The sequence below is a fragment of the Stegastes partitus genome, unplaced genomic scaffold (genome assembly GCF_000690725.1).
Source record: "Stegastes partitus isolate 25-593 unplaced genomic scaffold, Stegastes_partitus-1.0.2 Scaffold2498, whole genome shotgun sequence".
In the NCBI taxonomy this organism is placed as follows: domain Eukaryota; kingdom Metazoa; phylum Chordata; class Actinopteri; family Pomacentridae; genus Stegastes; species Stegastes partitus.
The window spans coordinates 10,484-28,101 of record NW_007580229.1 but is presented as its reverse complement, the minus strand read 5'-3'; the positions used below and the strand labels follow the sequence as shown (position 1 = coordinate 28,101).

Below are 17,618 nucleotides of genomic sequence, written 5' to 3'. Positions count from 1 at the left end.
GATAGATAGATAGATAGATAGATAGATAGATAGATAGATAGATAGATAGATAGATAGATAGATAGATAGATAGATAACATGTGAAGTCAGCAGAAGCAACACAACATTACCTGCAGCATTAGCTTGGTACTAGTTCCACCTGCTGACTGTGTTGTTACAACGCTGTAGTTTACAGTTTTTCTCAGTCACTTTGGTGCATTTCTCAAAACAATTAGTACAAACTGTAAAACCCAGTTGATAACGTGTAAAAGTTTGTCATTTGCTCAAAATGGATAGTTCATTCCTCAAAAGCAAGACTTCATGTCAATGACAGTGTCTGTGTCATCAAGATGAAACGTCCTGACACCAGTGTTCATGAACAAGACAGTCAAATGACTTTGTCATGTTGTCATGAGGACAGTTTACTCTGTAAGTGTTTTCAAATGCAAAAAAGTCAGATCTTTGTATCAATACTTGAAAATGCTCAAGACACCACTGTACACTATTTGCACAGCCATTTGAAAACTACAGCAAAGTTACACATTACTGTATTCAGTGAGGTAACTGAGTACAAGGCACTGAACACGTATGTTTCACATTTTTACTGCGTATGATCTTTGCAAGTCTAATTTGTTCACAGCATTACACAAAAGAAAAATACACACTTCTTTACAACAAACATAAGAAACACCCTTTGGTTAGAGCTGTGCACAACACTACCATACATATTGAAACTTGAACATACACAGTACTGTAAATCATTCATGCACATCCAGACGTTCCTGTCTGTCTGGCCACATATTTTCATCTACATCACAGTGAATATCATCTCTTGCAATGCAGCGAAGAAAATATCTCCTCGAGTGGCGGATCCGCCCCCTACAGGACTCTGCTGCGATGTCATCACATGCTGCATCCACGGCCTCAAGCAGGACCATTTGGGTATATGGATGCCGGTTACATACCTTCCACCTCCATGCAGAGAAAAACTCCTCTATTGGATTTAGGAATGGGGAGTAGGGAGAGAGATATTCCATCAGCATCCTTTCATGTGCTGCAAACCACCGTCTGACCAGATCTGAGTGTTGAAAATGCACATTATCGAAGACAACAACATACTTGCTCAGATGGTCGGAGATTATCTGAACAAGTCAGCAGATGTTGTGTGGACCAAGATGAGGGATATGGGATTAGGACGGTGAAAACTGAGGTTCACCTGAGAAAAACTGTTCAACTTAGGAGATATTTTCAGGAAAAAAAATATTAAGAAATGTATTAAATTTGATTGACAGATCCTGACAACTAGCTCAACATTTTTGTATGTAAGGACTCAAGCAATAGTTGGTTTTATAGGGAATGATTATTCAGCACTCATAAGTGTAGTTTATTTTGACTGACAGGACACAAGCAAATGACAACGTTATAAAACAGCAGAGAATTGTATGAAAGCAGTCGATGCATGCCTCAAAAGCATTTGTAATGCTGGAATGAATGTGAAGCTGCTACGATGATGAGCACAAATGACTCAATGTGGTGGAGGCTGAACTAGCATTTATGAGACTTTTAATTCTGATCAGAGAAATGCACCAAAGTGACTGAGAAAAACTGTAACATTTCCATGATGAAAATGTTCAGGAGCTCTGATGCTGAACTTGTCAGTAGATTGATGAAGCTTTATATGAAGATAAATATGACCTAAGATACAACTTCTCATCCAACTGTAATATGTGATAAACACCATCAGCTACAGCAGTAAAAACCACTGACAGGCTGTTGAAATGCCAACTGTGAGATTAATATGTTCAGATATTTCCATCATTAACCAGTGAGGTCACTGGGATGGTTTTCAAACGCAAACAGAGATTAAATAAAAAAACACAAACGCCAGCTTGGTCTCAGGTTGTGGAGGCAGATCTGATTAAGCAGCAGCAGGCAGCACAAGGAGGAAACCGGACACAAGAAGCTTTGTTTATCCAAAGTGTTACAGCTGCTCAAGGTGGAGTGCACTGTTCATCACCTCAGGTCAGATGTTTTGATTCAGGTGAATGATGAAAGAATCACCTGCATGTGTTCATGCAAACCTAAAAAGTTATAATAACTTATATCATATATAATACATTACAATAGTCAGAAACAAGATATCTGACACCACAGCTCTGCAGCTTCTCCCCTCCTCTCCACTCCTGACTCCACCCTGAGGAGGTTTAAATAGTCAGGAGACACCTGAGACGCCTCACTGTGGTCAGACATCCGGCTTCACTTCTCCTCGCTCCTTTGTTTTCTGCAAGTGATTTTATTCACATCATCTTCTTCATCTTTTCCAATCACTCCATCCAGTCATACATCCATCTTTTTGTGTCACCCTCCATCTCTGAACCATGAGTCTGAGTCGTACCAAGCGAATCAGCTCCAGTAACTCCGTCCGGAGCAGCAGCGGCTCCAGGAGGCTGAGCGGTTTTGGTCCGGGTCAGGGGGGCTTCAGCGGGATCTCCCTGAGCAGCAGCTCTCTGTATGCAGGCACCAACGGGCACCACCACGGCCTGGGGGCCTCGCTGCAGTCCCTGTCGGTCAACAAGAGCCTCCTGGCCCCCCTCAACCTGGAGATCGACCCCAGCCTGTCCATGAGCCGAGCCCACGAGAAGGAGCAGATGAAGACCCTCAACAACCGCTTTGCAAGCTTCATAGATAAGGTAAAGGGAGTGAAACGGGAAAATGTTTTACTAAATGGTTTCATTCAGCTCTAGTTGTACCTTTTAAATATTGGATGAAGAAAGGAGTCTTTAAAGTGTTCTGGGAAAACAAGTTTGTCCTTTTAAATTAATTGCTGAAGTTTGTTGTCTGTCTGGGGAGGGACCTCAGGACTGCATTAGAAGAACCTGATGAATAATGCAGACATGTAACTGGTATTCTATTCTTTTTAAGGTATTCTTTTCTCAGTTCATCTCAAATTCTTGATACAAATTAATTAAAGTGAGCATTTGCTGCTGATTCCTGAGTGTTAGTGTGTTGTTTGGCAGAACAAGTTAGCAGAAGCTGCCATTTTAAGCAACTGACAAAACAACAACAAAAAAAACAGACCAAAAAATAACAGTTTTCTCACATTTTTTAGACCAAACTTAGACATTGATCGGTTTCTGCTCCATCTTCTAAGTTGAATTTGCTGCTGTTGATTTATTTAACCCGTAGTATTTTTTTAATTCATTGGCAAAAACCACACCGAATTAATTCAATGTAAAAACAAAAGGTTGTTTTTTTTTCTGTTTTCATACTAAATGGTTTCCGCAACTGTAGCTTTATGTCAGATGAAAATATGACTTTTTTTTGAACTGATGAAATATTCTGGAAAAACTAGTTTGTCTGTTCAAATGATGATCTCAAGTTTATTGAGTCTCTGGCTAGATATCTCAGGACTGCATCATAAGCACCTAGTAGGTAGCTGGTCTATCTTAAGTTCTTTTCAAATTCAGCTAATCTACATTTAAAGCCCACAACAGAATTCAAATTAAACTGATAACGAATGGTTTCCGGAGCTGCAGTTAAAAGTTTATGTCAGATAAAGAAATAATCCTTCTGTTCTCCAAAAGTAAGTTTCTCTTTTCAAATGAATTTCTGGTTTATTTACTCAGTGGGGAGCAGCTCAGGACGCCATCGTAAGTATGCGGTAAGTAACGTTGTCACCAGAGCTCAGAAGATGGCCTCAAATGAATCCAGTCTGTGGTCAGTTAGCTCAGTTAGCTCTGACATTAAAAGGTTGAAAAACTAACATAAAAAAACAGTTGATAAAATGTGTTCTGCTTGGTTGTACAGGCAAGCAAATTTAAACAGTACTGTGTCTTCCAAAAGTGTTTGTACAGCTAATAAAATCTGTACTAAATGGCGTAACTGTGCTTTTTCTCAATAAGTTATTCATATTTTTTTTCTTCACACAACACTGACATTTAGTTCAAAATGTACAACAACTAACAATGTTGTTTAGAAGTCACCAAGTTGACGTCACTTCAAAAGTCTGTTAACTTATTTAATATGAGAGGTCACTGATAAGCTGCAGTTTTGTCTAAAGCCATTACTAGTCATGGAATGTAATGAGTGCAGTCACTAAAGTACTGCACTTAAATACAGGTGTGAGGTACTTTTACATTACGTGAGTATTTTGCTACCATGACACTTTCTACTTCCACCCTACGACTTCTCAGAGAAACATTTACTTCATTAAATTAACCTGACAGCTTTAGTCACTTTACAAATGAAGTTTTTCTGCACACAAATTATAGAAATAGCTTCGAATATGATGTTTTGTTATTAATTCAAATACCCAGCGGTTTACAAAAAGAACAACTGAAACAATTAGTTAAATAACGAATTAGGCAAATGACAGAAAAATGGAAGCTATTGTGATTTAGAGCACTTGTGACTGTATTTCTCATTGTTTTCAGCCCTTTTAAAACCAAACAATCAGTCGATAAATAACCATTGCAGTTGCACACTAAATAGCTCAACAAACAATAAAAGTAAACTCCTCCTTTTACATGAATGCATGAGTAACAATCATCTAATGATATAATATCTATATAACAGTAAACAATCAAAGGGGACATTTTTCTGTATTGTGTACTTTTACAGTTTTTTCTACTTTGAGTCCTTTTTTTTAATAATATTACTGCAGGACTTATAAATGTAATAGGGTTTAACAGGATGGTGTTAGCTCGTCTACCACTGAACGTTACCATTAAGTCAAAGAGGTGATGGACTTCACCTTAAAAGCCCTCATAGACCCTCAAAGCTCTAATTAGAAGACGTACAAACCCCTTCAAGGGTGTGTCAGCGCAGGAATGGTAGACATTTTGAAACCTCCTGTTACTAAACAATAACAGGCAAATCATCCCAACACTGTGCATTTATTACACAGAGTCAGCTTTTTTCATCTATAGTCACTGATTTATTTTTAAGATCTGTGCTGGAGACTCGCTATCACACAACAAGAAAAACGTGCAGCTCGGAGTGTTGGAGCTCATCAGGCTGAAGTAAATGAGATCCACATGCTGCTAAGTTTTAGACACAAATAACAATAACAACGAGCTAACCTTCTAAATAAGAGCCTGTACTTCTTCTAAAGGTGTTGGGAAATAGTAAATAGGGAAGTAAATGTGAGAAGTAGCCTTGTTGAGGTTCCTGAAGAACACAGACTGCACACATTTCCCACAGAAGGCCAGCTCTGTGATAACGGTGGACATCGATACTCTACTTAGGGAACATCTCTGCTTTCTCACGGAGTGGCTAACACTCCCACAATAGAGGCTTTGTTGGCTTCTCACATCAACGGAGATACACTTCAGGCGTACAGAGACAGAGAGCGGCGCTGGACGGAGGCCCGTTGGTCCAAATGTGCAACGTCTTTGTGGATGCTGGTTTAAACTAAAATGCACCATAAACACATCAAACACCTTTAATTATATGGACCTGGAAGGTTGTTCAAAGTCTTGGATATGTCTTGTGATTATTGCACACATGCATGGAGAATAACTTCAAGTAGCTGCAGACAAATTTTTTTTAAACTACAGAAGGTGACATTTTGTAAAACTCTCTACACTGTTTAAATGAATGATGCAAGTACGTGTGTGAAAGAACAGCATCAGCAGCGGTATACAGGAGTAATAAGTACCGAATATGTGCACAATAATATCCTCGTTTTATCTAATATATCTGCAGTATATGTAATAATGCTGAGGTATAAACCAATATGTAGCACAATAGGGGTCATTAGCATGACATAAAAATGTATTAATAACAATCACGGGTGTACGTTTCAACAGGGATGCAATGTATACTCAATTTTGCTGTTTTTTTTAATAGAAATAAATATTTCCACTTTACATTAAGGCAATAAAAGCACAAATCGTTGCATTACATTTGACCAAAATGCACGATAATAAGAGTCTGATACTCAGAATTTCCTACGTAATGAGTTCCCCCAATGCTCAGTCAAAGTCTGGACCCTTGACGATAATATAGTGTTATTGCATAATGCTATGACAGATATAATGTGACATAAAGTCAACTTGAGTCAATGTGAGTGCCTCCATCTTTACCAGCAGCTAGAAATGCTTAGATTTTAGTCAGAAAAAGGTTGTCCGACTTCTTGAAATTGATTATCTTCTGGTTTCTTTCCTCCTCTGTAACAGTGAACTGAATGTCTTTGGGTTACGAACAAAACCAAACATTTGAGGATGTCAGCTTGGTTTAACATGTTTCACCATTTTCTGACATTTTAGAGGCCAAACAACTAATTGATTAAATAAGAAAATCATGGACAGATTAGTCCACAATAAACATACTCATCAGCTGCAGCCCCTGAGTTCACACAAAAAGATTTCAACTTGAAAAACTTCCACTATCTATTTACAGAGTGAGATTCTTCTGTGCAGTACAGTAAAACCAGAAAACGTATCTGTAAAACCAGCTTCAGGTGTCACAAGACAAAATATTGTGAAAGCTTTGTGGAAAACATTTGAAAGTTTGTCCATCCGTCTCTGTAAATGAGACTTCACAGCTAATGGGCAACACAAAAGAGTCTTTGTCCTGAAACTTCTACCTGGGCTTTAAAAAAAAACGTCTTGGCCAGTTTTTTGCTCTTTGTTCATTGTTCCAGGACATTATTTCTAATATACTGACTTATAGTCACACTGCTCTCACTACGTCTGCAGCCATGCAAACGAGTTAAAGTCCAGTGACCTGACAGATAAACTGACCCTGCACTTACTCGTGTAATGTAATCCCTCCTGGCCCCAACTCGCTAATGAAACATTAAAGAGCTGCTTCCCTCATGCAGAGACTTAATTAGTGCGATGCAACAGACAGACAAAGTTCGACTTGTTGCAGGATGACGAGCCAGTTTGCACCTGCAGAACAGTCGAGATGAAATGTGACGACATTAATTCATACTGGTTACTGCACAGTAGAGTTAGATCTAAACGTTCATTTACAGAATGCATTGGGGATATAAACTGCCATCCACACCCTGAATCGGCTGCTAGATATTTAAGCTATCTGTCCCATTTCCGTCCCATTGAGTCGAGCTGTAACCTGATGAATCAGGTCGGACACGGTGTGGTTGTGTCCCAGAGGGAGATTACTCTGCTCCGAACAGAGCGCGGGCTTTGTGTCGGAGGCATAATAGACAGTGGATATACCCGGCCGCGGGCAGGAAACACGAGCTGTCCGGGCCTGGAGAACCATCAGGTGTTGACACTGAGCTCGAGCTGCTTATCTGCCGTTTCTTCGACCTCTGTTTATCAAAGCAGGACTTCATTCTGTAGCTGCAGCTGCGAGTTATTTTCATCATTTTCTTAATTAACCAATTAATATTTGTCCAAAATCCAAAGATCTGATAAACAAAACATCCGAAATCTGCGCTTGAGAAGTTTTCTAAGTTGTTTACAGACTAAACAATACAAGCTCCTGACTTGACCTGAGGAACGGGAGCCCAGTTTTACAGTTACACCAGGATCTGGCAGAAAAATAATGACATCTTAGACAATGTAAATGTGCATCAGAGTAGCAGTGGGTCACATATTGTTACTTGGGTGTAGTTTAATTTGTGTCTTTTTTAAGTCTATGAACCAAAACACTACTGGACTAGTCGGGCTTCACAGTGAATCACAGTAATATCGAATGGATAAGTGGAACGTCTTTGTGGCAGAAGCTGCGTTTCTTGAATGAATTTATATTGTGTCACAGCGTAGTTTTATAAATGAAGCATTGAGGTGCTACAGAGATGCTGCAGCTGGTAAATCATCGTCTGATATCATAAGGGGACATGCTTGTTTGGTACAGAATGCAGCCAAGATTAAAATCTCATGTTAAAATTTCTAACTCATATCACATTAGCAATAAATATCAAAATGTGCCTTTTTTTAAATTTGCATAATGGCTATTTAGCATTAGCTCATGGTTTGTTAAAACTTCATCAAGAGTTAGATGAGCTCATAAGCACCATTCTCATCTCTGTGGGGTAAACATGAAGCTAAGGCAACAAACAACATAACATTTTTGGCATTTTGATTAAAAATGCCGAAATACAATGATAATGCCGTGTTGGAGGTGCTGGTAGGAGGGTTTATTAGAGCATGTATTGCTTGGTGAAGCTGTATCTCCCAGTTTAAATACATCTACAGCTGCTTTTATCTGCTGGTCAAGGTGTTGCTGGTAATGAAGCAGTCTGGGGAGGATCTCAGGACTGCATTATAAGTAGCTGCTGAGTGGTGTTGTAGAGCTCCTCCTCTCTTTAGAGATGACTGTTCCAGTTTAACATAAATGGCTTCTTTAGCTCCTCATCTGACTTCTTGACCCAGAGTGTGGACTTTGCTGTCCTCAGATGAGTGTCTCTGTTGAGTCTTGTTTAGTTTCCAGTATTTACAGGTCTGTAGATTCCTCACTGCATTGGGTTGCATATACAACATTGCTCAGCTTGTGTTTGTGTGTTTTATTGTTACGGTGAACCAATTTTTGTGTGGTGCTGGGTGGCTGTGTTGTGTTTCGCAGACATATCAGTTACATACTGGATTAACATAGGGACTACTTATCAGGTACCTATAATGCAGACCTGAGATCCCTTCCCAGATAGTTTCCCCACCATAAACCCCCTGAGTACTGTGAGTCTTAACAGGCCATAAGCCCTGGGATTTGGGGCTGAGAATAAATACCTGGGACTCCCCACCATTCAGGTTAGAACTGAGGAAGCCTTGTGGATGAGATGTAAAATATCTTCAAGAACCTCCTTCTACTGAAGCTGTTAGGATTACCATGACCTAGATCACTCAGAATGTATACAGACCTGTTTAGTCTTGTTTTTAGAATCTGGTGCTTAACAATGGAGTATCAACAGTTTTTTGATCATCTAAAACCTGTCATGTCAAAACTTCCAATATGGCCACCAGATGATGTGTTCCTACATCTACCCCTAACTGTTTTGTCCACCTCCTTCACCCAGGTACGCTATCTGGAGCAGCAGAATAAGATGCTCGACACAAAGCTGGAGCTCCTGAAGGGTCAGGGGGTGGGCCGGTCCAACGTGGAGCCCCTGTTCGAGGCCTTCATGGCGGGTTTAAGGCGCCAGATGGACCTGGTCAACAACGACAAGATCAAACTGGACGGGGAGCTGAGGAACATGCAGGGCCTGGTAGAGGACTACAAACACAAGTACATGATGACACTTGAGCTCTGTAATATCAGATCAGTATACGTCACTTGTGTCATTGAACGCACCGCCCCGTCACTCTGTACTGTTTGTGCCACAGATATGAGGAGGAGATTAACAAGAGAAACAACCTGGAGAATGACTTTGTCATCCTAAAGAAGGTCAGCATGCAGCTTTCATTCATTCATGCACTCATACATTACAGGTGTGGCAGGTAAGACGAAGCCCTTCTATTCTTCTTCCCCATTGACCTTATTATCTCCCCTGCATCATTCCCACATGCATCTAAACCCATAAATATTTTGGCAACTTTACTCGTCGGTATCACATTGGAGCAGCAGCTGGAGTCAGTTTTACATGTGTTTTGGAAGTTACCCAACCTTCTAGGGTTTCCAGTAATCCAGAAATCTGGCTTCGTTACTCTAGTACAGGCGTTTCCTACTTTATCTGGGTATTTAGCGTAGAATGAATAGAAAGCCTTAACTGTCACTGTATTGTGCAAAATGCTACGAGCACCACTGGTGATTGTTGCATTGACCATCTGACCCTCCAGCAGCTTCTTCTGCACCTCTATGAAAACAGCACAACTGGTGTCATGTTGTATAATGAACAAGATGCTGTCAATCTTTGGACCTCGTATCCACAGGTTGACTTATCTCCTCCTGAAATGAGTCCAAAACGGGTGGCACATTTTATAAAAGTGTTTGTTGTATGGCTTTAAGTGCAATCATTGGTGTACAGCGCAAACAGCAATGGACTTTTTTTTAAACTATTTTTAACTATAGGTCAGAAAATTGTTAGAACTCTAAATTCATCAAATTTCTTTGCTATTGAAAACTTCGCATCTTCCAGCTTTGAATAAGACCACAGCTAAATCACTTTATGATGGCGAAGAAGCAAAAGGTAGTGCAGTAGAACTCCTAAAGGTAGACAGTGTGTTCTTGTAATTTGTCACACGTCATAATGATTGGAAACCACATAATGAGCCATATTTTATGAGCTTATCATGCGTTTTTAATGTAAAATATAAAGTCTTTATGTTAAAATCTTAATCTAATAAGTGACACTACAAGAATGAGATAAATGTGGTTTAAATATCTCTCTTTGGAAACTCAGTGCTGTTAACGAACCAATAGTCCAGATATCACATAGTTGTACACACTTGGCTTGTTAGTTACTGTCTTGCAGTGCAGTGTCTTTATATTTGTAATATGTGCATAATTTAAAGCGTTTTTAAGCATTTTAAATAGCTTAAACTTGTGCCTGTGTGTGTTTTCAGGACGTGGACTCGGCCTACCTGGTGAAGGCCGACCTGGAGGATAAGGTCGGAGCGCTGACTGATGAAATCAACTTCCTGCGCAACGTCTACGAGGAGGTATAAAACCTTTTTAATGCCTTAAAACACTTCCTGCAGTTCTGTATTTGCACACTTGTTCCCTGTGATTTCCAGGTGTTTCCCTGTTAAAGCTGCACTTTCTGCAGGTTCATTGTTCTGTCTTTGTGTCGTGACTCGTGACAAGGTCAACTTCAAACATGAACTGCCTTTTGAAGGTTTTTTATATCAGCCAGCGGAAACCTTTGTTGTTGTTGTTGTTGTTGTTGTTGCTTCTTGGAAACCTCTTAATGGAAAATATGTTAAATCATTTAAAAAACACAGGAAGGGTTTCCACAGCATTGCAGCTCCACTGAAACATACCTGGACATGCAGTTTGGTGATGATGATGTTCATTTTAACAGTGCGACTGCATTTGCTACAGACATGTATCACTGTTCTTTTAAAAATTATTTGTTTGTTCATCAGTTTTTAGTGTCCTCCGGAAGATTGTGCTGTGCTCAGTTCCTTTTTGTTGTGCACAACTTTCAACGTTTCTCTTTTGTGATATACTATTTGGGAAACGTTTTGTTTAAATGATGCACATGTGTTGTTAAACTGGCGTTATTCCTCAGCTGCAGTGCCACTGACCGATTTCCATCAGACTTCTGACACAGTTTGATGAATGTTGGCTGTATAAATTCCAAAGTGTTGCTCTCCTATCACCACCTTCACTATGTTTATTGAATATTTGTTCATTTTTAAATCCATCCGGTCCACTAAAAAATGGCATTATGGCAACTTCTCAGTAAAAACAGCAACCCCAAACAACAAAATCCAAGGATAAAAACATAAAACATACAATTAGAATTAAAAAGAATTTTAAAAAATAAATCTGTATGTATGTGCAACCCTAATTTACAGCTTTTTCCAAACAGTGAAACGTTACTACACTACACATAAAAACATAAGCATTGTAATGACATAGTAACTGCAAAGCATCATATTTTATATAATGTAGAGCCGTCTTTGGTAATTGTGTGTTTCATCTCTTTTTGGGTAAATGAATAACACTCAAAATGTGAGCGTAGGGAGCTGCAGAGAGAATCTGTGATCATCTGTACTGTTTGTTGTTCCTGTGTTGTCAACTGAAAACTCACTGAATTATTAATTACAATATTATCGTATTTAATACCATCAGCATCTGTTAATGCAACACCCCTAATGTGAATAAGGAGGAAGAGTAGCTAAAAACATTAATAAAAAGCTAATATTAAAACATTTCAAAATTGTAAAATAAATGTATGTAAACTGCAATACATACTGCTTCACTGATGTATGTGCGTACACACACTATGAGTAAAAACACAAAACAGGAATAATAATAATAATAGTCATTATCATAGTGTACAATTTGTACACTGGTCTTCTCTTCGTCCTCACAGCATGTTTCTCTTGCTGTGACACAACAGTGATATCATTTATCCTTGTTTAATCATCAACCAATAATACTTTATGTCTTCATATAAGTCTGTTTTTCTAAAACTAAACCCTCATGTCCTTAATTCATTGACCAATGTTAGGTTTTCCTCCATTTTAAAGCCTGCATATGGCATTTAATTATCCTGTTGTTGTTCCTTTGTGTTCATAATTAGAACCTTGCAATGTCGGTAAAATGAAGTAACTGAAAGTGTTGTTTATATTTATAGATATTTTTACATCTTACATTTCTGAGGCTTTATGAAACACGGTTTAACAAAAAAAAAAAAAAAGCATGGTATATCGTGAAGAAGGAAAACAGAAGAGATGGGTGAAAAGAATCTGTCCACAAATGATGAGATCAAGATATACCATCCATCCATGATGAGATCAAGATATACCATCCATCCATGGATGGATGGTATATCTTGATCTCATGACTTGTGGGCAGATTCTTTTCACCATCTCTTCTGTTTTCCTTCATGTCTCCTGCAGGAGCTGCGTGAGCTGCAGGCCAGCATCAAAGACACCTCGGTGGTGGTGCAGATGGACAACAGCCGCAGCCTGAACATGGAGCAGATCGTGGCCGAGGTCAAAGCCCAGTACGAGGACATCGCAGCCCGCAGCCGAGAGGAGGCCGAGGCCTGGTACAAGAGCAAGGTAAGGGCGAGGAAACTGAACCCTAAACCTGGCTAAAGGTGCTGCAGAAGAGCTCCAGAGTCCATTATAATCCATAATTGTCAGGTTAAACTGAAGCTGTTTGAAAGTCAGAATCAGAATGACCTGTACTGGACAAGTATGTGTGCACATGAAGGGATTTGATTCCTGTGTTTTCTTTTCTCTCATACAAAAAAAGGTAAAAATGTGCACGAGAACAAGGACAACAAGTTAAAGTAGTGTTTGACTGCTATGTACAGCTATAGATATGTTAAAAGAGCATGTTTAAAGTTTAGTGTGAAACATAGTTAATAACAATAAATACAAACTTATTACGAGATGCAACGGAGCAGAGAGCACTGTTGTTATGGTTGAATATATTCAGTGTGGGGATTCCTGCCCTCATTTAAATGTTCATCCTGTAGGAAGAAACTGTTCTCGTGTCTAATTGTTCACTGCTCTGTAGTGCCCACCACAGGAAAGTAGCTGGAACAGATGATAAGGTCAAAAGGTCAATAGATTTTGTGAGCCTCTTATCATTTATAGCTCAAAGAGACAAGCAACGTTTGTGCAGATAACCGTTGTCATTTCTCCGCCTGCAGTTCGACCAGATGTCGGTGCAGGCCAGCCAGTTCGGAGATGAGCTCCGCATCGTGAAGGGAGAGGTGGCCGAGGTGAACCGACTGATCAGCCGCCTGCAGAGCGAGATAGAGGCCGTCAAAGCTCAGGTACACTGTAAATCATAGGAATACAAGTTCCCCTGCTACCTTAAAAATGTGAATTAACTGGGCTTACACTGATTAATCACTTTAAAGTCATCTCATGAGTTGTGAAAGTGCAAAACTAGCAGAAAATATATCTGCAATATTTCATTATCATGTGTGATATTACTTTACTACCTCCATATCAGGACTGTTATTTTGCTTTACTATTCTGGTCTTATTTTGACTGACTTGTCTTACTTTCAGGAACGCATCCTACTTATACCTACTCATCTTATCTTAAATTAACTGAACTTGAGAAAACAACTTTAATAAAAGTAGGTAATTAAGTTGAATCAACGAGTCACATAGATAATAGTAATGGACAGATTTACTGTCTGTTCCTATGTTCTGGATTTAAAGATTTTTCCTTCATATTTAACACTGAGAACTTACAGCCGCTGCAGTTGAAGCCTTTATTTATTTATTTATTCATTTATTTTTCACCAGTCAGTACAGAGATAATCTGTTCAGTTGCTCCTGGTTACAGTGAGATAACTTATAGACCAGAGGTGCAGGGAGTAAATCCACGGTTAGATTTGTTTTGAATATTATGAAAGCAAATAAGCTTAACTTAATTTAACAAAGACACAGAAAATTCCCATTATGTCTATTTTATTAAACTAAAAAAAAAAAAAGACTAGACTCTCTGTGGAGTTTTAACTCTCTGTTTTGTTTAGTCCAAAACTGAATTTGAGTTACGTGAACACATCTGTGTATTCATTCAAACATTTTAAGTCAAAATAGCTCAAGTTGGAGGAACTTTTGAAGGTCTAAAGGGTCTGAAAATAAAATAAATAAATAACAATTTAAAAATAGACATTGTAATTCCAATTCACTAGAAATTTGCAAAATTCATACATTTACAGACAAAAAATGAGTTGATTTGATAAGAATTTGTATTTTCATAGTGTACAGCTACAGAACAGAATGTACTTGTCCTGATACTTGTGCAGCATCATGGATGGTTTGTCTCTCCTCAGCGTGGCGGTTTGGAGAACCAGCTGGCTGAGGCGGAGGAGCGTGGCGAGCTGGCCGTGAAGGAAGCCAAAGCCCGGACCAGAGACCTGGAGGACGCTCTGCAGAGAGCCAAGCAGGACATGGCCAGACAGCTCCGGGAGTACCAGGTGAGCAGCGCAAAGTCGTGGCTGTAAGACGAACTGATAGAGTGGACGGGAAAGAGAAGAAATTTAACAGCAGAGGGAATAATTCTGGTCTCCACCTGCAGGACCTGATGAACCTGAAACTGGCCCTGGACATTGAGATCGCCACCTACAGGAAGCTGCTGGAAGGAGAGGAGGACAGGTGAGAGGAGGGCCAAGACCATGTGACTGCCACAACAGGGCGTGTTTAAAACCAACAAGCATTAAGTAGGGGAGGGTTGGAAAAACAAGATTTTCACATGAATCATCTTAAACTACATCTTAAGGAAAACAGTAATTAGACAACTGGAAAGGACATTTTTACCGACTATCTGACCTAATCACCCTCAATATGCATTTGCTGGTTTGTTTACATGTGTCACTTTCTTGAGGCTCAGCTGTTAAATGTATTACTGGATCACCCCATAAAGCAAATATGAGGACAGTTGCAGGTCATTTAGGTTTGATGGTTGACTGTATTTTTGGAGTCCTCAGAAGAGGAGCAAAATCATGTGGAAGTAGAGACTCTAGGAAGACTGCTGCTGCCGAGACGGGGCTGTGTTGGTTAGAAAATCTCCAGCTGTGGAACTTCAACCGATGAATGTGTAGGTCTGATAAACATCCTGGAGATGGTGTTTCTCCTCTGACACAGTCAACTGGAAGAAACGAATAGAAGTGGCCGGACCAAACACTCAGCTCCCAGTGATGTTAATGAAAGATGCCACAACAAGGAAAAGAGTCTTCCTACCTCCAATCATTAGTGGCCTTCTGCTCGAAACTGCTGAATGACAATAGCTCAGGAACTATTAAAGATAAGAAGAATAAATATTCTCTAATTATGCATGACTTTAAATAAATAAATTTTAAAAAAACAAAAAAAAACTTGAACCTCCATCAACTAATCCAAGTAAAACAGAGTTATGGCATTTCAAAATGGTTCTACAACTATAACTAAAAATATATGTTTTTAATACAAGCATATGTTTCATTTTTTAAACACCTCAAAATTAAATACACAATAAAACATGCTGAAAGTGGGTCAACGGGGGAATTAAAGATAAATATCTCAGGCCGTGTGTGACAAATCAAGCTAAAATATCACATCAATATCTATTTAATATCCATATTCTATGCTAAAACAATTTGAGGCAAATCAGAGACTGTCGAGCAAAAATTGCTCCAAAAATGTGATGATTTGAGATGGAGTAACCCAAAAGGTGATTTTAAGGGCTGGATTTGATTCGACTCCTGCAGCATTAAACCACTGTGTGTGTGAATATGTTGGTGATTAGGTGAGACAGCAGTAATCCCCAATGTAGAAAGCTAAATGTCAGTCCCAGGCAACTTCTTTCTGTGTTTGCTTTTATTCAGGCAGACAACGAATGTAAAACTCATGTAAAAGGACAGAGTGGGAGGTTGGAGGCACACGTGTAAGTTTTAGGAGGAGATGCAAATATTTACAACACATGTATTCTTCTGCTATCAAAATATGAAAAAAGCAGAAGATCAATTTATGAAAAAAAATGCTGTGATATTACTCATAGATGCAACAAAGCCTTAGACAAGGAAGCATCTTGTTTCTTCAGCACTGAGTCTTTTTTTCTCTCAAACTGTGAACTGTGAGCTCATACAACCATTGAATGTATTGCAGAAAACTTAGTTAGATCCATATGCATTCCAGTTTATTCTGAATTGTGAAAATGAAGATAAATGAAGACATTTCCACTATAAATTGATGCAGAAAAGGCAGAAATTGGTGCATTGAGGTTCACTGGTTTACAGAAAATGAAGTCTTTGATGCTCTAAATTGCCCTTCCCATGTTTATTCCATCCCCCTGCATCCACAGGTGGAGGAGTTAACCTTTGTTTCTTCCTCTGTAGACTTGGACAGCAGTCCATCCTCAACATTCAGGCCGTTTCTAACTACAGTAAGTAACAAACCAGAGGGTGTTACTGTTTGTAGCATGAACACTGGAATCACCTTCCCATAACCGAGACCTTTACGCCCCGACCTGAGGGAGTACAATAATTTTTTAAAAACAGAGATCTAGCGGTCAAACACAAAAAAGTTCACTCTGTCTCTTCCAGCATCTTCTTCCTGTCTTTCTCTGTGTGTTTCTCTCCAGGTACTAAAAGCAGTAATGGCTACCACAGTAGCAGCAGCTCTCCTGCTCCAAAGCTGCTGATCAAGACAACTGAGATGAGAGACAACAGCAGATACAGCATTCACTGAGAGCACACACATCCTGAGTTCCTACAAATCTCCAAATGTGTGACAATGCACACTTGATTACTAACTTTAACTTAGAGTAATGAAATATAAAATCATCTAAACTCTGGAAATGAAGTGGAAATAGCGCTGGGGAGTGTTGTTTCTAACATGAACAGTAAAGACTTTAATGTGTTCACTGTAGTCTGTGAGGTAAAATCTGATTGTAGTGACACAGGGCCTTTAACAAGCACTGTGGTAGGCTGCTGTATTGTTTTCTATGTAATCTGTAAGAATATAAGAATATTAGAGTCTTGCAAATCATGTTGGTGATCCTGTTAGGGTCTTAGAGTCACTGGGTTTGAGTTGTCACCTTTCTGTTACTTTGGCAAATAAAGTGAACAACAAGGCTCAAGTGTTTCTTCTTCTTAAGTGTAAAAAAGTTGTCGAGAAGCCAGATAATAATGATGAATAAATACACCTTTCTAAAGTGTTAAATGAATCATGGAGGTACAAACATCAACCCTTTTACTTTGTGTGTGTGTGTGTGTGTGTGTGTGTGTGTGTGTGTGTGTGTGTGTATTTGGTGGATAATTTAAACTTAACTACTAAACAATCACACTATTCCTGTATTTATATACATCGTCTGCAGCACATCATAAGTGACAACTCTTCAGCATGTGTTTTAAAAATAGAGTCTCAAATTTTCAAATTAATCCAAATTATAACCAAATGTGATTGCATAAATTGAATCCTGTAATGATACCAAGTAAAACGTTGGCATGTGTGATAGATAGATAGATAGATAGATAGATAGATAGATAGATAGATAGATAGATAGATAGATAGATAGATAGATAGATAGATAGATAGATAGATAGATAGA

At 39.0% G+C, this 17,618-nt stretch overlaps 1 protein-coding gene across 2 annotated transcripts; it reads left to right on the top strand.

Annotated features, from left to right (window-relative positions):
• The first annotated feature begins 2,265 nt into the window (after nucleotides 1-2,265).
• LOC103375192 (keratin, type II cytoskeletal 8) lies at nucleotides 2,266-17,142 on the top strand. Of its 2 annotated transcripts, none has more exons than XR_521190.1 (10): nucleotides 2,266-2,669; nucleotides 8,966-9,174; nucleotides 9,273-9,333; nucleotides 10,452-10,547; nucleotides 12,459-12,623; nucleotides 13,223-13,348; nucleotides 14,365-14,508; nucleotides 14,610-14,686; nucleotides 16,371-16,451; nucleotides 16,650-16,701. XR_521190.1 is itself a non-coding variant. In XM_008305405.1 (10 exons), the coding sequence occupies exons 1-10, from the start codon at nucleotides 2,358-2,360 to the stop codon at nucleotides 16,754-16,756; spliced, it is 1,344 nt and encodes a 447-aa protein (XP_008303627.1). In that variant the 5' UTR covers nucleotides 2,266-2,357; the 3' UTR covers nucleotides 16,757-17,142. The 2 variants fall into 2 exon arrangements, 1 of the variants encoding a protein (XP_008303627.1); XM_008305405.1 differs by having other exon boundaries at nucleotides 16,405-16,451; nucleotides 16,650-17,142.
• Nucleotides 17,143-17,618: the final 476 nt, after the last annotated feature.

Excerpts from the sequence above, each read along its gene's own strand:
- LOC103375192 (XM_008305405.1), top strand. The coding sequence starts at position 2,358 with ATGAGTCTGAGTCGTACCAAGCGAATCAGCTCCAGTAACTCCGTCCGG. Across the intron at positions 14,509-14,609 it reads GACAGCTCCGGGAGTACCAG|GACCTGATGAACCTGAAACT; the intron begins GTGAGCAGCGCA and ends CTCCACCTGCAG. Across the intron at positions 14,687-16,404 it reads CTGGAAGGAGAGGAGGACAG|ACTTGGACAGCAGTCCATCC; the intron begins GTGAGAGGAGGG and ends CTTCCTCTGTAG.